At 34.3% G+C, this 18,795-nt stretch overlaps 1 protein-coding gene across 1 annotated transcript in view; it reads left to right on the forward strand.

The window, feature by feature from the left end:
• Positions 1–18,795, forward strand: part of HBS1L (HBS1 like translational GTPase) — a 61,506-nt gene that overhangs the window by 6,423 nt on the left and 36,288 nt on the right. Inside the window, exon 4 of the mRNA XM_068677356.1 lies at positions 569–763. Coding sequence (XP_068533457.1) covers positions 569–763 — 195 coding nt within the window. The remainder of the gene's footprint in view (positions 1–568; positions 764–18,795) is intronic.

Below are 18,795 nucleotides of genomic sequence, written 5' to 3' on the forward strand. Positions count from 1 at the left end.
TAAGATTTGATTATTTAAGTTTTGTTTTAATTTCCCTTTATGTTCTGTGACATTTTTTCATAGGAGTGGAGAAATATGGTACAGATAAAATGAGATTTTGTGATCCAAAAGATGTTTTACAGTTTTAAGAAAGCTAAGATTGCAGGTAATTTTAAAGAGCTGAAATGTTGATCCAGGGATGCTAGTATTTATTTTTTTGTTAGGGTCCGAAGGTCTCAAAAATGACGCTTTATTTTAGATCTAAATTATAACATCTATAAACACTTAAAATGTGCTGTTAAAATTATTCAAAGTCATTTTGTAAGTAAGTCAATGCAGAATCCCATTTAAGGTGATTATTTGTATTTCTTTTCTGCGGGTAATTGTACATTAAGATTTTTCAGTGACTTTAATGAATATATAGTAGTCAGTAATACGTTCCTTGTAGCAATATTTGAAATGAGTCAAATATTCTGCAGGGTTTAGGGGTAAAATTTATCATGGCAAGAAATCAGGTGCATGGTGTTTGTAGGCTGCTTTTTAAGACTTTATTTTGTGCCAGTTTATAACAGTTGTTTGTCTTTTGTAGCCCGTCTTAATTCATGCCTTGATCAAATGAGAGAAGTTTTGGCAGAGTCTGTACCAGAACAAACAATGGTGCAAGCAGTACTGGATAGTAAATTTGATGTACAGAAGGCTTTGGATCTCGTGCTTTCCCAAGGCAGTAAGCAAAATGTGAAGACCCACAATGAGGATGCTATGATTGTAGGAAAGACGACAAAAGGTATACTGCTATTTCATTGTTTGGATTCAAGATGATTCATTTCTATGTACAATTTAATTTTGGCTTCACGAGCTGTGAAGGTGATTATTGTTGCGTTAGTAATTTATTGGAAGTTTTAAAAACACCAGCTTCTATTTCTGTGTTCTAAAAAGCATTTAAAGGAAGCAGTAGCTTTTCTTGGAAGTTGGAAGTCAAAACCTTAGTCTCGGCTTAAATTCAGACTGTAAGCAACCATCAGCATTTCACAGTAAATTTCTGTATTCTAATATACGACTTAATTGTGTGAATACATTTCCTAAGTTGTACTTATTGTTTGTTTGGTGAGCTGATATCTCCCATCCCAAATGCCTCTTTTTTTTTTTTTTTGGTAATGTTTATACAGTAACTCTTGTGTTTTTGTTTATACTTTAAATCTTCATAACCTTTGCTGGCATTTCTTTGCTGATTTGTAAGGTTTCTTAAGTATTTCAGTAGATAAACATAATTTAATTGTAGAACAGTGGATATATATGTGAGTAACACTTAGTAATTAAATGCCTTTTCATGTTTCTTCTTGATTTTTGTTGCTGCTGTCTACTTAAAAAAAAAATTGGATGTTTCGTTGTGACTGCACTTCCATCTGAAAATTATTGGCTATTGTAAGGTAAGGAGACTTACTTTGTTGTCCAGAAATATTTATTAATAAAGACAGTTTATCTTGTGCAGTAGAAAATGTTGCTGACAACACCAGCAAACCTGGGCTTGGAAACTTGACAGCCAAAGCTGGTTCAGCTTGTTACTCCTTAGCTGCAAATGACAAAATGCTCCTTAATGCTAAAAAATCCAGCGTACCTTCATCTGAAAAGAAAGGATTGAAATCCTCATCACTTGTTCTGTCTCATTTCAGTGATGATTTGTGTAAAGGATCACTTTGTGAGCTTGTGAATGATCAGGCAGAGAATCAACTACCAGAATGTGCTAATGTAGTAAGTTTGATTCCTGACAGTGAAGATGTTTGCTTTAGCATAGGAAGTAACCCATCTGGAAATTCTTCCTTTAAGAAGTTCAAAAGCAAGGAGACACAGGACTTGAAATCCTTGCTGACGCAGAATGTGGCTTGTGATTCTCTGAATATTCAAGACAGCATTCCTCTTGTTTCCTCAAATGTTTCTGATGGTAATAGTAATGCAAATTTTTATAGTCCTCCTTATATATCAAGTGCTTTAGGAAATTTGGCTCTTGCTAATGAAGTCAGTCATACTGGAGATAGAGAGAATGAACTTCTTGAAAATTTATCTTCACTTGCGCAAAGTAGAAAACAAGAAAGCCCCTCTTCACAGATGGCTGCTTTGCCGGTGTTAAGATCTGGAAGTACATCATTGGCTGACTTACTTCAGGAGCACCAGGAAAGTAGTGCAAGCCACTGTTACTCTTTGGCTGATCTTTATACCCAGTCGACAGCAAGTCTCACAGATAGGAGTTTGGGAGCGTCATCATTGTCACAACTAGTAAGTCAACCACAAACTTCAGGTGGGATGCCAGAGTTAACAGGATCTTTGTCTTCGCTAGCCCTCTCTACAGTTTCTCCACTAAAGGAAGTTGAGAATTTATCACTCTCTGATTTAATAGCAGAGGCTATTGAAGTAGATAATGCTCAAGAAAAAAAGGACGTCTCCATGCTCAGTGTAACTGAGCCCTCTAAAAGAACAAACATTGATTTAAGTGTCCTTTTAAAAAATACAGATGCATCTGCAGAACAAAATATAGTAGGACAGTCAAATATCTTAATTCCTGAAACAAAACATTTAAAAGTAAAGCAGGGAAAAAGTTCTGGTTTTGCTAAAACAAATAAAAGGATCAAAAGAGGGCTTGCTTCTAAGAGGCAGGACTTGTCTCTTTCATGGGTGAAGGCTCTGTGTGCAAGACCTTCAGCTTTTGCTTTAACCTTATGTCTTCGTTATCCTCCAAAAGGATATAAGCGACACACAACTGGTATTCACAAAGCTTTCCTATACAGTAGACAAGTACAAGATGTAAAACCCAAGGAAATAGCTCCTGTAACAGCCATAACACCATTTGACTTCAAATCTGCATCTCCTGATGATATTGTGAAAGCTAAACAACAAAAAGCTTTTACAAGACAGTAGTGCAAGCAAAACTGAAATAATTGATGTTTATATGTTGGTATGTTGGAAAATAGGACCTGTTTATAATCCAGAATTGAATTTTTAAACTTTTTAATTGACATAATAGTTCTCACTACTAAATTGATAACAAATTTGTATGTGAACTTCTAAGGTGTTGCACTGAATATTTTTATTTTTGCCTAATTTTCACTGACAATTTAACATTTTTAACTTTTATGAAGTCTTGAACTTTAGTGTATAGATAGTTCATGTACAAAATTCTGTAAACACTCTTAGACTTCTTGAAACACCCCTCTAGGGGTGTATGTGTATATAGTTGGGAAGAACACTGACTTATTTTTGTAAACAATTTAGTTTTGCTATGTGGTGTATAGTTTGGGAAGTGGGAACCTCAGTTTATATTACAACTGTTCTACTGAATAGTCTTAAAGCTAAATATTCTCCTAAGGTACGTTACTGAACTACCACTTGTTACTGATTTATTTCTACTCAATGTAGCTATTCTCTTCTGTCTTTATTGTACTTAAAATATTACAACAGAAATACCTTCAGTTTTTAAAAACCTCACTAACCTCAGGTTTTAATTAACGGTTGTGATAGGACATATATAGCTTTTTGATAGGACCAAATTTGTTGGGGAGCAAGTTAACAAAGTTAAAATTGTGTTCCCTGCTCTTTCCACTCTCCAACCAGCTGTCAAAATGTGAGTTTTTTGTAGATACATACCTGGCATGTGTTTCATAAAAAGATTTAGTAGGATTCTACAGTTTATTCTCAAGTATTTCAGAAAAGTATTGGAATAACAATTCTCCTTTCAAATTTAGCATGAGAGTCTTTGCTTAATGGAAAAAAAAAACATTTTGGGCAAAACATAGGTGCTGTTTGTATCTGCATCTTGCATGTTTTCAGGAAAATTCCCATGTTAGTGAAAGTGTGTTCTTTTCTACTGTTGGCACCCATCACTGTTATTTAAAGTTTTACACTGAAGATCAGAATCAGGACATTTTGGACTTAATTGTTTAGGTTGTTACCATATTCTGATGCCCTCGTAAGTCAAATCAGTAACTGCATGTATGTTTCAATTTTTCTATTAGTATACATTAATTCTTTTAATATACTTCCAGTGTCAGTGTTTTAGATCCTGATCAGCAATATGTGCAGTAAGGGTACTGCTGCAACTAAAAAAGAAATAAAATATATTTGTATATGTACTGCCATACATTTATCCCTACTAAACTCGGCAGCTAGTATGGAACAGGAGATAAAATTTTAATCTATTTTAAATCTAGTTTTCATTCAGCATGTTGCATCAAAAAGAATGCAAAAACTTAGGCTTTTTCTTGACTTCAGGTTGCACTATAATTTTCTTTCTAAATCAAAACAAATACGTTCCAGTGCTCTCAGGTACAGATTTCACGTTCTGTATATTTTGATCGTTCATCTAGTTGATGCTAGCTGTTGCCTTTTAGGACTATGTTGACTATGTTATGTTGACTTTTAGGACAGTTTAACCTCTGACCTCTTGAATAAAATTGATACTTCTTATCCTTACTAATAAATGTTTTATCTAATAGCAGTGGTGCAGTGTTTATGTTCTAGATTACTTCTTAAATGTAGCTGTCTGTATCTGTACTTATTTCAAGTGCCTTAAAGCATTGAAGAGTAAGTAATATCATCCAGCATACATACTGTGTTCTCATAACTTCATCACCAGGAACAGGCTTGATACATTTTTTTTCACTTTTTTGTTGAGGATCTCCTCCATAAACTAACATACAAAGAGTTTCTGGAGCCTTCTTGGTTAGTGTCATGTGCCTGTTCAAGATCTGTTTTAGAGTTCTGGCTGATATAGATTGTACATATACACTATTTGCTTCATTTGTTAGTCTTAACAGCAAATTCTGATTTTTGAACAGCCCTAAATACTTTTTAGCAATCTGTTTATCTGGAGTTAGTCCAACTATTAACTTCATACTGCTATGAAGTTGAAATGTATTTTTCCCAGTTAGGCAAAATGTCTTACTTGAAGAAGTTTAATAATTAAAGTTCAAGTTTTCCAAAATGGTTCATGTTTTTCTAGTAGGGGAATTATATATTTTAGAAGTAAAATATTAGTCCAAAGCTTGATGTAGGCTATGCAATCAGTTTTTGCTTTCTTATGTTCCAAATACTATTTGGGCTCTAATTAACATTTTTGTAGGTAGAGTTTTCTAATAACATGCCTTTTTTAATTTTATTTTTTTCCTTCTAAATCTTTTCTCTCGTTCTTGTTGAACTTTTCATTATTTTTGGTCTGTTTTCTCATTCCCTTGACTGCTGTTCTTTGCCTCAGACTTCTTAGCATTTGTAATAATCTCAGAGCCAAATACTGGATATATATACCAAGATGTATGTTACATGGGTTCATTTGGGTTGTTTGTACAAGTATCAGGTAGCAATGTGTGGTACTTGGAAATCAGTTCTGGCATGGGTTTCATGTAGATTAGACTTTGAACAAGTGAGTGAAGCTAAAGGGCATCAGCATTATATGTTTATAGGAGGTCTTACTAAGGATTGATACCATAGTAAACAATTTTGGATCTTGTTTGGTAGCTAAATTTTCATATATAAATATCTTTTCATTTGCATGTATCTCAGTGTTGTCAGTGATCTTGAAGAAGTAATACATGCTGTTCAGTGTATAAGGAGGGGGGGAGGGATTTTTTCTTCAGTTTGTAATACGGAATCCTGAAATGAGCCTTGAATTAGTACAAACCTGCAGGCTGAACACTGCAAAGCTATGTGATGGATAAACCTGAATTCCAATGAATTTTCAGCAGAGATTTATTTTGATGCTTGCAAAATATATATTTTTTTTTTTTACTAAAGGTAATATGTTACTATATATGTTGTTCAAATGAAAAAGGTATTTTAATAATTTCCTTAGTTATTCCTTAATTTTCTTGATATTTTTCTTAATGAGAACCAGGTTTGTTTGATCGGTGACAGTTTAAATTGTCCTAGAATCGCAATGCTGCATGATATTATTGTGTATCGTATTTTTGCATAGGAGCTCTGTTCTGTCTTTGCACTGAACTGTGTCTGCTTAATGAACATTAGATTTAGTTATCAGTCTGTCTGTTTTATGCTTAAAACAATAAGCTTATTTTGTTGATTTGTGTATATATACGTTTTTCCCCCATTGTGCAGCTAGCATGTGTTTGTGTCTACTATGAGTTAGCTGTGTTATTTGTTTTGGAATTCACATATTTACATTGTAAAATATTTGTGTCTATGTTGACAAATACAGACATGCAAAAGTTAATATTTAAGCTACATAGACCTACTCCTGCTGGTATTGGACTGTATACTCTTAAGGTATTGTGTACATTAAATTTATTTTGTACATATTTTTTAATTAAGTGGTTGCTGAATATTTTTTTAATATAAAATTGCCTTTTGGATATTGCTTTATGTGCTTAAATAAAATGTATATTCCGAAATATTGACTTAATTACAATTTCTTATTCTTTTACCTACTAGAAATGGAGTTGTAATTTAATGTTCTATAATGAATTTTTCTGTTGTGGGAACAGACTGTAATTCTTATCTAGGTTTGCACAGCATTATTCTTGTGGAGGATTCTTCTGCAGAAAGTAAGGCAAAAACTGGTACATGCTAGTGCATCTTCAGATGGGATACTGGGACTCCAATTGGCTTTTGGTTACAAATGAGTTTTTGAAGTTATTTAGATACTCTTAATAGCATTTTCAAACCTTATGAGGGTCATAGAAAAGAAAGGATATGAGTGAAAAAAAAAATAAAAACGCTCTAAAAAAACTAATACTGGTTGTCTAGCTCTTTGTTAAAGTAAAAAGTCAAGCTGCTAGAGCTGAATAAAAAAACACTTTCTAAGTACATCTTCCAGTTTTCTAAGTTTCTTTTTCTAGCTGAACTTGTTTTGGAAAGTTAGGGTAAATTGATTTTGATTTCTATCTGAACTTGTTTTGGAAAATCTGGGCAAATTGAAAGTCAAAATACGAGAAGAGTAGGAAAATAACAGCGCTTGCTGGGATATCAGAAAAGATTGCTGCATTGTACACTCTGGAATGTGATTTTAATGTAGTTATATTTAGATTATTTTTAATCACAACAGCAAACGATATATTTTTTTCAAAGTACAGGATGTTCGAAGCATAAAATTCAGATTTTAAAACCATGACGTTAAAAGTTCACATATCTAGCTTTTATTTGTTATTCAGAAATAGCTATATGAGTAATTTCTCATTGAATTGTTCAGACAATTCTAAGGATCTTAAGCTTCAGAAGCAGCCAGGTACTTGAATTTCTGGAACTGTTGTACAATAATATTTCGAAGAGACTAGGTGGTAACAGAGAGTTAGTCTTTGTAATTTTGTGTTCTGACTTTTTTACTCTAATCATATAATTCAAATACACTTTTCAGTAATTAACAATTTCTGAAACTTAAAACGTAAGCAAAAAGTTTCAGAGCAACTACTACTACTGCAAAAATGAATAGCTATGCAAAATTGTTGTATAAAGACAGGGTATGATTTTTTTATGGACTACAGGTAGTTAATTACAGTACCTTTTAGAAGGGCACTAGTCAAATACAGTCTTCTGTGTCTTTGAAATCTTAAGTGTTCAGTTTTGCAAAGTTCTTGTTTAAATATTTTTTATATTAAATGTCGATTATGAGTTGGGGTTAGGAAGGGAAAAAAGCAAAATTTCATCTCATTATAATTCACTAACTATTGAAAGTGGTTGCTTATCTGGTTTTGTTTCTTTGAGAATTGAGGTAATTTTTAATTGATAATGTCCTTTTTTTTCTGAAATATAGACAGTTGATAAACTCTTAAGTGGATGTTCAATTCACAATGTTCGATCTTCTGTTTAGATGATGAGGAAATGTCTTTACTCCAAATTATCTATACTTCTATGTGCTAATGGTTTTGATGTTACAGGATTTTTTCCATGGGCATGTAAGAGATTTTTTTTTCTGAAATTGTTGTGTTTATTGTCTAGTAGACGACATGGATGAAACAACAATCAAAGCCACTAGCAATTTATTTACTTCTCAGCAGCTCTCTTGCGCTTCCTAAATCACTGGATATAAAGGGACAGTTTAATGAGAATGGGTCTGAATTTTAGTAATGCTGTACTCTACAGCAATTGAGTAATTGCTCCTTTACATAGACTTGTCTTTTGAAGTACTTTTTTTTTTTTAATAACCAACAGTTAAAGCTAATTACAATTTGTGATTGGTGATTTTGGAAAAGGTGGATTGGTGTTTTTGGAAAAGGTGATTTTGGGAAACGAATGATTCTTATGAAGTGGTTCATAAGTTTCTGGTGTCTGTGTGGTTACAGAAGTATGTTATCTGGTTTGTGAAAACATTATGTTGCATACTTAAAAATGGCCTGTTAGAAACAATAGTCTCTGACTTCAGAGGCATGTCTGTGGTTTGATCAGTTAATAGATTTGGATATTTAGTGTTGGTAAGATTCCTTTAGGAAGCGACTCATTGCCCTTCTCTACAATGTTCTGTTAATAAAATGAATGCAAGATGACCAGAACTTGTAAAAAGTTGTTGTGGGCTTCAGAGATTACAATGGTAGATTTAAAAGAGAGTTCGTGCTTCATGAACAATTTGATAAAAATTGCAGATTTATGAACACACAGTACAAATTGTGTATAATGAGAATATGGGTGCTCTAGAGAAGTCTTTTTTTTTTATTGTGAGGTATTCATTTATTATGTCAATAGCAGATGAAGATGGACCTTATCTTCATATTTCAATTGGCTATCTTGAGTCTCTTTGCATTTATAAAATCAGAGTGAAATCTTTGTGTGTTTTTTTTTAGGTGGTGATGTTCTTCACATATATAGCATTGCTCAGGTGTCTGCTTTCTTCTGAGCAGTGACTACTTAGTGATATTCAGACATTTCAACTTGAAGTGTGCTGTTGCAGTATGTTTGCTCTCACTATAGTCAGAGAAGCTGTAAAGTTGAAATTTCTCAAAAATGTTTGCATAAAAATGGTACCTTCTTAGTCAAAAGGATCTGCATTCTGTGCATATTCATTTAATTTGTTTGCTTTTTCTGGCTAAACTACATTTTCATTTCTTTTTACCCTTGTTAGTATTTCAGAACAAATACAGATACTGGTGAGTGAGCTAGATTCTATTCCATTTCAGGCACTGTTAACGGAATTGTTAACCACTTTATGACACTAAGATTTTTGGTTTTAGTGATGCATGAGCAAGAAGGAGGTCAGATCTCTGTAAATGTGCCATCCTTGCAGGAAATAAAAAAATACTGTGAACTGAGTATGGTTAGTTTGATTGGTGGTAGGTAGCAAGGGATACAATTTTTTGTTTTATTTTTTTTAATGAAGCCATTGTCATAGTTGAACTCTTTGGGGGCACTAGCTCTTTTGTATTATGGTTGCTTCTCATCAGGTATTTATATATATAGCCCTTTACAGGGCTATATATATAAATACCTGATGAGAAACAAGCTTTGCAGTAAAGAGGCAAAATTGAAAGTAAGGCACCGGAAGGTGAAAAGCCTTACTCATGATGTGCCAGATAATCTAGGAATAGAATGCAGGTCTCAAGCTCAAGTCTACTTTTCTAAATATTGGACTGTACTGCCTTGTGGCTGTTAACAGAGAAATGCGTATTTCTTCAACGGTGTTTATCGATGATTTATGATTTTTATTAATAGTCCAGGTATTCAGATTATTGACGTAGTTATGAAGACAGTCTAGGCAGTTTCAAGAATACAGCCCACAAGCAAAACAACTAGATGCTTAGCTTGCATTTTCTTAACATTGTTTATCTTTCAATTTTCTAGAATTCTTTCTTCGCCTCTATAAATATCTTCCTTCACTTTTGCTTTACACCAAAAAAAAAAAAAAAGAAAAAAAGAAAAAGAAAAAAAAATCCAGATGCTACCACAGTGTGACTTAATGTAATTAGCTTTTTCTTTTCAGTCAGTTGAATGCAGTAAGGTTTGTTTTTGATCCATAATTATGGGGGTTTCTCAGTCCAAGGACTGTCCAAGTTTTGTCTTCTGGCATTATAGCCAGAATATCGGCCGGACATTGATATTAACAGGTAACTTTGGTGACTTCTGTGTTGTTATGGGCAGGTGAAGTTGGGGATCTTACTGAAAAAACTCATGAACTGATATTTTTTGATTTTATTTTGAGGGACAATTCCAAAGAAGGCTTGGAGGAAAAAAAACATTCTGAAGTTTAATGGTGATGTCCAATATATTTTCACTAGCCAAGAAGAAACCCTGAGGTTTTACTTCCACTTATCATGCATGAAAATCAGTTGGCTATGCCCATATGGCTCAGAAGAATTTTTTCCCCCAACTTCTATTGACTTTGCTAATTATTCAATAACAGCAGTTCTCAAATGCCTGCTAAGCCTATTGTACTTAGTGATACTCAGGTACTGCATGTATTCGGTCTGAGACAAGGAGAGTATGTTCTTTACTGAGTGGAAATGTATGAAATCTGACATGACTGATGATAGATCTTAAATCATGGAAAGTAATGAGAATTTAAGACTTCCGTGTTTTGGGTAAGAAAAATGTATACACAGACTTTAAGAGAAGTTACTGAATCTTGACATAAGGTACTGTGTGGGTTTTAGAAAGGAAGTGGCTTATTTCAGGGAAAAATGTGTCATCAGCAGTGAAAAGCTTTTTAAAATCCTTTGAGATACCTCTTTGAGCTTCTCCTTATATATATTGCACACCTACACTGGAAAAAGTGACACTCCAGGCCTTTTCTGAGTTTTCTTTTACTGTCCTTTAACACTAACATGGTTTACCTTTTTCAGACAAAGTATACATCAATGTAGAGTTGATCATTTTCACAGTTGACTACATCATATATAAAAGTTGGATATTTTGGTTGGAAACTTAGAGTGCTTAGACTAAAAATGGTTGCATCCTTTTTAGAAATTCAGGATTCCAGAAGGACCAGAGATATTGGGGAAACAGTAGCTCTACTTGTTCTTATAGTGGCCTTCTATGTCAGACCTTTCAGATTATGGTAAAGATCAACCACCATTTGCTTTTTCTGTGTCTGTAGAAGGTAAAGTGAAAAATGTACAAAAATCTCAGATGTGATTGCTGGAGAGCAAGGAAGGTATGGTTGGAGTCACAGTTTTCAAAAATCTTGCTAATTGGAAGCCTGCAAGGTAATACTCTTCACCTCCTATTTTGGTAAAACATACATGTTTCTGTCATGTTTATGACAAATTCTTATGTATGTGAATTTTCTCCGTTAACATGTGAGAACTATATATCTGTATATTCATTGATACTGTTGAAGGGCAGTTTTCTTCCCTTAAAAAGATTATTGGAAAGTCAATAGAACAGTGGGTGCAGGAAGTTGAAGTTCTTTCTTTCCTTGTGTTTCTTTTTAGTCCGGGTGGACCGTGTTTCTAAAGTTATTTAGTAAACACTTTTAGATAGTATTGAATGTCCATTATCAGTATGTCAAGGTTTTAAATACTTGGTTTATATAGCATCGCACTGTCATATTTGGATAAATATGGTGCTGCAAGCACCAGTCAGTCTAATGCTGCTTCAACATGAGCATTCTGAATAATCAAAATCATTAAAATAGGAAGCAGGCTGGTAGGAGGAATTCATACTATAATGGTTAAAAGATGTAAAAAGTTAGAAAAGAAATAAAAAGTTATTTTCGTCATAGGATTCCGAAGTTCTGAAAAATGGTTGTAGAATTATGTACAACTCATGTGAAAACTATACGGTAAATAAAGAACCTCATCTTGGAAAACATAACTTAAGGAAGTAGTCTTTCTGAAATTAAGACTACAGAGATGTCTCATGCAAGGACTAGTTTATTATTTTATACATTTTTATTAGGTCATTGATCAGATTTTTTGCATTGTCTGTGAGAAAAGTTTTTTTTTCTAATGTATTGGATTGACAGTTGGAGTTCTTCAATAACAGTGAGTGTTCAGCTTTACCATTCCCAACCAACACTTACTCCACAGCAGGAAACAAAATTCAGGGACACTTGCTTTAAGGAGCTATTCATTTGAAGGCAGTTTAATTAGATTATTTATATTTTATTCCTCTGTTTTCTGAGGTAGAATACTGTTCTTTCCAGAGACAATCCACTTTTTGCACAATGTATCATTTAACAATTCTATGGATAAATGACTGCTGCTGTAATGTTGTTGCATTATCAATTTGGAAGTTGTAACTTGCCTGAAGTTTGCATTTGAGTACTCAAAACAAGGCTGTTGACAACACTTGGACAGTGGTATTTCACAGGTGTACAACAATACATTTCAGCTCTAGAAAGTGGTTAACCTAAACATTAGAAGTATTGGTGTATCAAATTCAAAATCGTGGAAACAAATGAAGCAGTTTAAAATATAATCAGTTACCAAGAAAAAGGAGCTTGAATTCTAATAGGAAGAACATGTAAAAATTCAGAAATGAAATTAAAAGGCAAAAAAAAAAAATCCCTCAAAGATGTTAAAATACAAGCATAAAATACAACATTGCATTGCAATGTATGTTTTACACTAGATATCTTTCCATGCAAAAGCTATTGTTTCTCCCCTGTAAAATTTACATTATCAATACCTGCTGTATCTCTCTGCTGTCTTCTGGATATGTTTCTGCAGTATCATAGATTTGTTCATTCTGTGTATTGTTACAAAACTTGTTAGTCAAACTCTACTGTATTATGGCATCAACAGAAATTCTGCCCACTCACTACTTGTGTGCCTCTGGTTTTACACAAAGTGTTTTGGCCTTGGGTGTTAAAATATTACCCCTTTTTAATCATCTTTCTTGTGTATACTTTCATGATTTCATGATGTCTGACACATTTCAGTGTTCAGAGTAGACACTTACAAATGCTTTCAGTCCCAGGTTCTTCTCTCCGTACCCGTGACATTTAAAATTTGCAGTCAGAATCTCTGGTAGAAATTTATGCTTAAAAAGCCTTAAGCTTGGAAAATTAGGGTTGTTGGTAACTTTAATATGAAAGATACCTGTGTGTGCAGAACATGTGATGCCCAGTTGACTGAGACTGGGAAGAGCTGTGACTCGTTGCTTCAGTTCTTCCATATTTTTACTGCATTTAAAAACTCATATTAAATGGAAATTTTATATCTAATTAATTCCAGAATATGAGTTGAAGTTGTTTTGGGTACTCCTTGTTTGAGTCCTTGTTAACCCCTTTTTGTGGTTTTAGAATCACATTTTCCTATTTTTCAAGTTTTCCTTTTCCTTATTGCTGACCTACGTAAACAGGAAAATGACTAACTTTGCTTGTCAACTAGGCAAGATGGTGAAACTGAGTATAAGCAAAGCGCTACTGCACATGTAAGTTTAAAAAAAAAAAAAAAAAAGTATTGCCACTTTTTAAGTAAACGTTATTCAAGACAAAAAGATGATTTTAATTGTGTGATTTAAATGATATTTTTCTGGCAATATACATATGCTAAGAAATACTGCATAGGTAGGGGTGGCTATCTGTATGCATGCAGTTACTACTACAAGCGTGAAGTGTTTTAACTCCACTTTTACTGCAACATGGAAGAAGAAAACATTGAAAAAATGAACTTCAGTCCACACAGGTTCCTCTCGGAAGTCCAGGTAAAGTGAAACGCACTTCTTCAGGCTGGCAAGTGAACTCTCCTCTTCCCGATATTCATCTGCATCTGATAAAGTTTACAGAATTTATTTGAAACTCTATATTGTGTCCTACTATATTCAGGTTTTATACTAGACTTGGATACACAGCTTTTTTATAAATCATCTTGCATCTCTGAATGTTTTCAGCAACGAAGAATGGAGCCCCCAGTGCTGTTTCATGTCACTTTTATATTCAGGGTGTCTTTTCCACATAACGGGTCTCCCTTATTTAGAGTATGGTAACATTCAGTCTCTAGTCTTTTTCTAGTCTGAATTAATCAATTCATCTTTGATAACTCTGGAATCCTGATCTTAGGCTTGGGGCAGAGGAGTTCATTGGAAACTGTGGAATAGTTAGAAGGAGTTATCAGAGGAATAATGTATGTAAATTAATGCAAATATAATATAAATAGGTAATGTAGATAATGTAAAATGGGCTTCAGTTATAAAGGGAAAAGTTTATGTAGATGAATTAATTATGCCAAAGAGTAGGGCAAATTTTATAAACTTTTCCTAAATTTTAACGCAAAACATTTTTTTAAATGTTATCTTTTGCTTCTTAAATGTATGCTACTATGTGTATATATATACACATATATATAATATATATATATATATATATTTTAAAAAAAAGTAGGTTACGTTTTGCCTTGCTTACTTCTACCTTCTTACCTTAGCATGACCAGGGTCTTCTCGCAACAGTTTCCCTGATAAATACAATTACTGCCGAATACTAGGATATTGTATCAGTTAGTGAAAGCCCTACTGTCAACTTAATCAACTAATTTATGTTAGGTTCACTAAATTCCTAATAATATCCACTGTTACTGGCAGCATACATAAATGTGTTCCCTACAGAATAATGTCTTGTGTATAATCTGTTTTTGCAACATGTTTGCACAAACAACATGGTGCGTAGTGATGGTCCAGGAAAACTGCCTTTTTAGCTTTCCGGATAGCTTAAGATTTGTCTCTAAAGTTGTACTAATAGATGTTTATATAATAATTGACTGCAGATGAATTCACTATGCTTGATCAGCCTACTGCACTGGTGGAGCTTGTGTTTGTTTTGCAAGTTAGATTCAGAGATCTTTAGCAGTTTCACACCTAGGTTTCAAAGATCCTTTGTCTGTATATGTGTTGCCACTAACACATTTAAATAACAAAGAACAGTAAAGCTTTTATTTTTCAACATGCTTTGTATTTTGAATAGCCATTGCTTCCTTTGCAATTTTCTTTTTCCCTTCCTAAGGTTAGACCAGATGATCTTAGAGGTCTTTTCCGACCTAAATGATTCTATGATTTAAATGCAGTCATGAACAGGGCAACATAGCAGAGTGGCAAACCAATTGTGTTTATTTTGGAAATGAGCAGGGTGTCTTAAATTAGAATTAAAGGAAATGGCAAAAGCAGATGCTGAAGCCCGTTGATCTGACAGATGAGACAACAGAAAAATAACAGTAACTGGAAGAAAATAACTTGGCAGTAAAGTATGCCTCAGTAGTTTCAGACTGCTTTATCTAATCATTTCCTTCTCAATCCATGCGTGGAGAATGCGGTTGTCCTTCCCTAGGAATGTGTTTAGTAATGTCTGCATTTCTATGTTAGACAGTTGATGTTGATCTATTGAACTTTAATCTGTGTAGCACTGAGGACAAAATCGAGATTTTACTTTTTTGTTTTCAAATGACAGAAGTTGCTAGGGTTTAGGAGGTACATAAGTTTGAAAAAAAAAAAAAAGTCCTTTACAGCACAGGAGTATCTGGAAAATGTACCACCAGAGAGCTCCTAGAGGTGATGTAACTACTTATATCAGAAGAGTTGTGTCAAGAGCTTTGAATTGTAGTAGTAAGATATAATTATACTAGCAAATTGGCATTTTTATTCTGACCAGTTAAAGGCTTGTCCAGTGGAGAGTTGTGAACATGTGGAATAATATCGTATCCCCCACTGATTTGGATGTCCTACTGAAAACTGGTAGATTGGTTTGACAAGACCCTTAAAGGTTTAATTGATGTTGAATGTCTTCGAGTACTTAAAACTGCCCATCTAAATAGAAAACATTTTAAAATCTAATTTCTTTTTAATTATTCTATGTCAGATTGTATATAAGAAAATCTGTTAAAAAATAAGTATTGTTAATGAAATTTCTATAGAAGAAATATAATGCTGCAGTATTTTTTTTAAAGCTACTTAAATTAATATCTTAGTTGAGGAATAATGGCTTAACCCTCCCTCCCCCTGTAATCTAAAATCGTCATATAGTAAAGGAGTGGAAGAGCAGGTATTTGATCAATATCAGACTCTTACTGGGATTGAAAAAGAAAAAACAACACCTTGTTAATTACTTCGCTTGGTTTTGATAAGCGTGTGTTTTGCTTCATTATTTTACATTTAGTTCTAGTAAAACAAGTACTATAAAAGGTGTATGTTCACTCAGCAAATTTCATTTGAACAGATTTTGTGTGAAATGTTTAACTTTACCTAATTTGCATGTGCAAAGGAGAACAATGCATTTTTAATGTCTTTTGTTTCCCACTTGTCCTTTCTTAACAGTTATTCTTTCTGTTACATTATGAATGATTAAAAAAAAATTGAACCTGCTTAAGATTTTACTCTTCAAAATAATTGCTTTATTTATAAATTGACTTTTAAATGTGTGTATTAAACAGACACACGGCTTTTTGAGATCATTCAATATATCATTTACCTCTTTACAAGGTTATACATTTCCAGTATCTTCTTAGGTTTTGGATATTAAGAGAGTGGTTGGAATTGCAAAAGAGGCGGGATTTTCAAGTTACAGTTCCACCTTTGAGCTATGGTGTTTTACAAAACCCTGTAAAATATATCTGAAGTACTTCTACTCTGTCCTTGTTCTTCCATAATTGGTAGCTTTTCAATTGTGGACTGGGAGTTATTTTCTGGCTTGAGATCATCGGCTGTGAGGAACCTTTTGCATCGTTCCATCAGCTGTATGATTAAGGGATGACCTTTTTAGTCCCATTTCTGTTGGCAGATACCATTGTTACCATCTCTAGCTTTACCTTTAATGAAATTGTAATGAATATTGTCATTTCAAGTTCAACAAGGCCAAGTGCCGGGTCCTGCACCTGGGGCGCAATAACCCCAGGCAGAACTACAGGCTGGGAGAGGAATGGTTGGAGAGCTGCCAGGCAGAGAAGGACCTGGGAGTGATGGTGGACAGTCGGCTGAATATGAGCCAGCAGTGTGCTCTGGTGGCCAAGAAGGCCAACGGCATCCTGGCTTGTATCAGAAACACTGTGACCAGCAGGGCTAGGGAGGTGATCGTCCCCCTGTACTCGGCTCTGGTGATGCCGCACCTCGAGTACTGTGTTCAGTTTTGGGCCCCTCGCTACAAGAAGGACATCGAGGTGCTTGAGCGGGTCCAAAGAAGGGCGACGAAGCTGGTGAGGGGCCTGGAGAGCAAGTCCTACGAGGAGCGGCTGAAGGAGCTGGGCTTGTTCAGCCTAGAGAAGAGGAGGCTCAGGGGTGACCTTATTGCTCTGTATAAGTACATTAAAGGAGGCTGTAGTGAGGTGGGGGTTGGCCTGTTCTCCCATGTGCCTGGTGACAGGACGAGGGGGAATGGGCTAAAGTTACGCCAGGGGAGTTTTAGGTTAGATGTTAGGAAGAGCTTCTTTACTGAAAGGGTTGTGAGGCATTGGAACGGGCTGCCCAGGGAGGTGGTGGAGTCACCATCCCTGGAAGTCTTCAAAAGACGTTTAGATGTAGAGCTTAGGGATATGGTTTAGTGGGGACTGTTAGTTTTAGGTCAGAGGTTGGACTCGATGATCTTGAGGTCTCTTCCAACCTAGAAAATTCTGTAATTCTGTAATTCCTTTCATCTTCTTTATAGGTAAAACTTTCAAAATTGTAGTCAGTTGCTGACTTTTTGTAAAATGGGTAAGTAGAGAACATCCATCTTCTGCCATTTAAAAGAAAAAACAAACCAGAAGGGGGCGTTCCTGAGGATTTACTATTGAATTAGCATAACATTGCAAGCAGAAATGCAGAATTTCAGTTAGTGAGTTTGTCTCCCTTGTACTCATGCAATTCCTACTAGTGTGATTAAATACATTTGTTTCAATTTGCTGTAAGCTGTGTGTATATTTGTGTGTATATATAGTTTTCAGTAATTGATGTACTGCTTGACCATATCTTTATTTTTTTTAATTGTACTTAATCTGTTGAACATTTTTTTTAATAATGTCTTATGTTGCTAAACTGCTTTTTTCAATAGCTGATGAATTCTTGACTATATGATTAAGTTATTCTTTTGGTCCCTTGAAGCCACACATCTTTCACTCTGAAATAAGGTTAATGTGCCCTGTGCTATGACATTGCAATCTCTACTGTGATCCCTTAAACCACAGAGTGGCACCAGTAAACGTATTTTTTCTTATACAGGGCTGACTTAGCAGAGAAATAGAAAAGTGAATGTGTGAAGTTTTATTTATTTTAATATACATATATGTGTATAAAAGTAAATTTGCCTGACTTTTAAGAAAGCATTGATTAATTTTCACATATAGGTTATCTCTCTGACCCAGACAGGGTCTAGTGTGGTTGTAATGTTACCAGCAGAATGGGAGAGTTGCAGATTCAGAGAACCTAAATTAAATAAGGTTTTAGCTAATCTTACCTTGGAAGTTCTCACTGCACTAATAGTTGACAGTCTGGAACTCAAGCTGAAAATACTTGCAGCTTCAACATGCTGAATTGTGCAGGATTACTAAATACATTTTTTTTTCTTCTGCAACTTTAAAAGGATACATCATTAAGTTTCTGGAAAAAGTATGGAACAGTTGTGGAAGAGCTGAACATATATAACATGATGCAACTTTGTGTGCTATTGGTTTGCCAGTATAGTTTTCTTGTATATTATTTTCCATATTTTTAACTTCTTGCTGAGGATTTTAATTTCTTGCTGAGGATATTTTGGTGCATAAATAATAGTTGCGGGTTGGGAAAGCTTCCTCTTGTAAGATGACTTGCATTCCTGTAATACAATCAGTGGGAATGTACTTCTGTAGATCTAGTCTGTGTGTGTGTAAAAGGTGTGATGTGTCTGAATTACCTTGAGGATGTGCAGGCAAATAGCACCATCCTCTGGCATTATAATATTGGTTAAGAATTAAACTTGAAATTACTGTCTGTTACTTTTGGAAATTGAATTCT

This window comes from Anas acuta, chromosome 3 (assembly GCF_963932015.1).
Source record: "Anas acuta chromosome 3, bAnaAcu1.1, whole genome shotgun sequence".
NCBI classification, from domain to species: domain Eukaryota; kingdom Metazoa; phylum Chordata; class Aves; order Anseriformes; family Anatidae; genus Anas; species Anas acuta.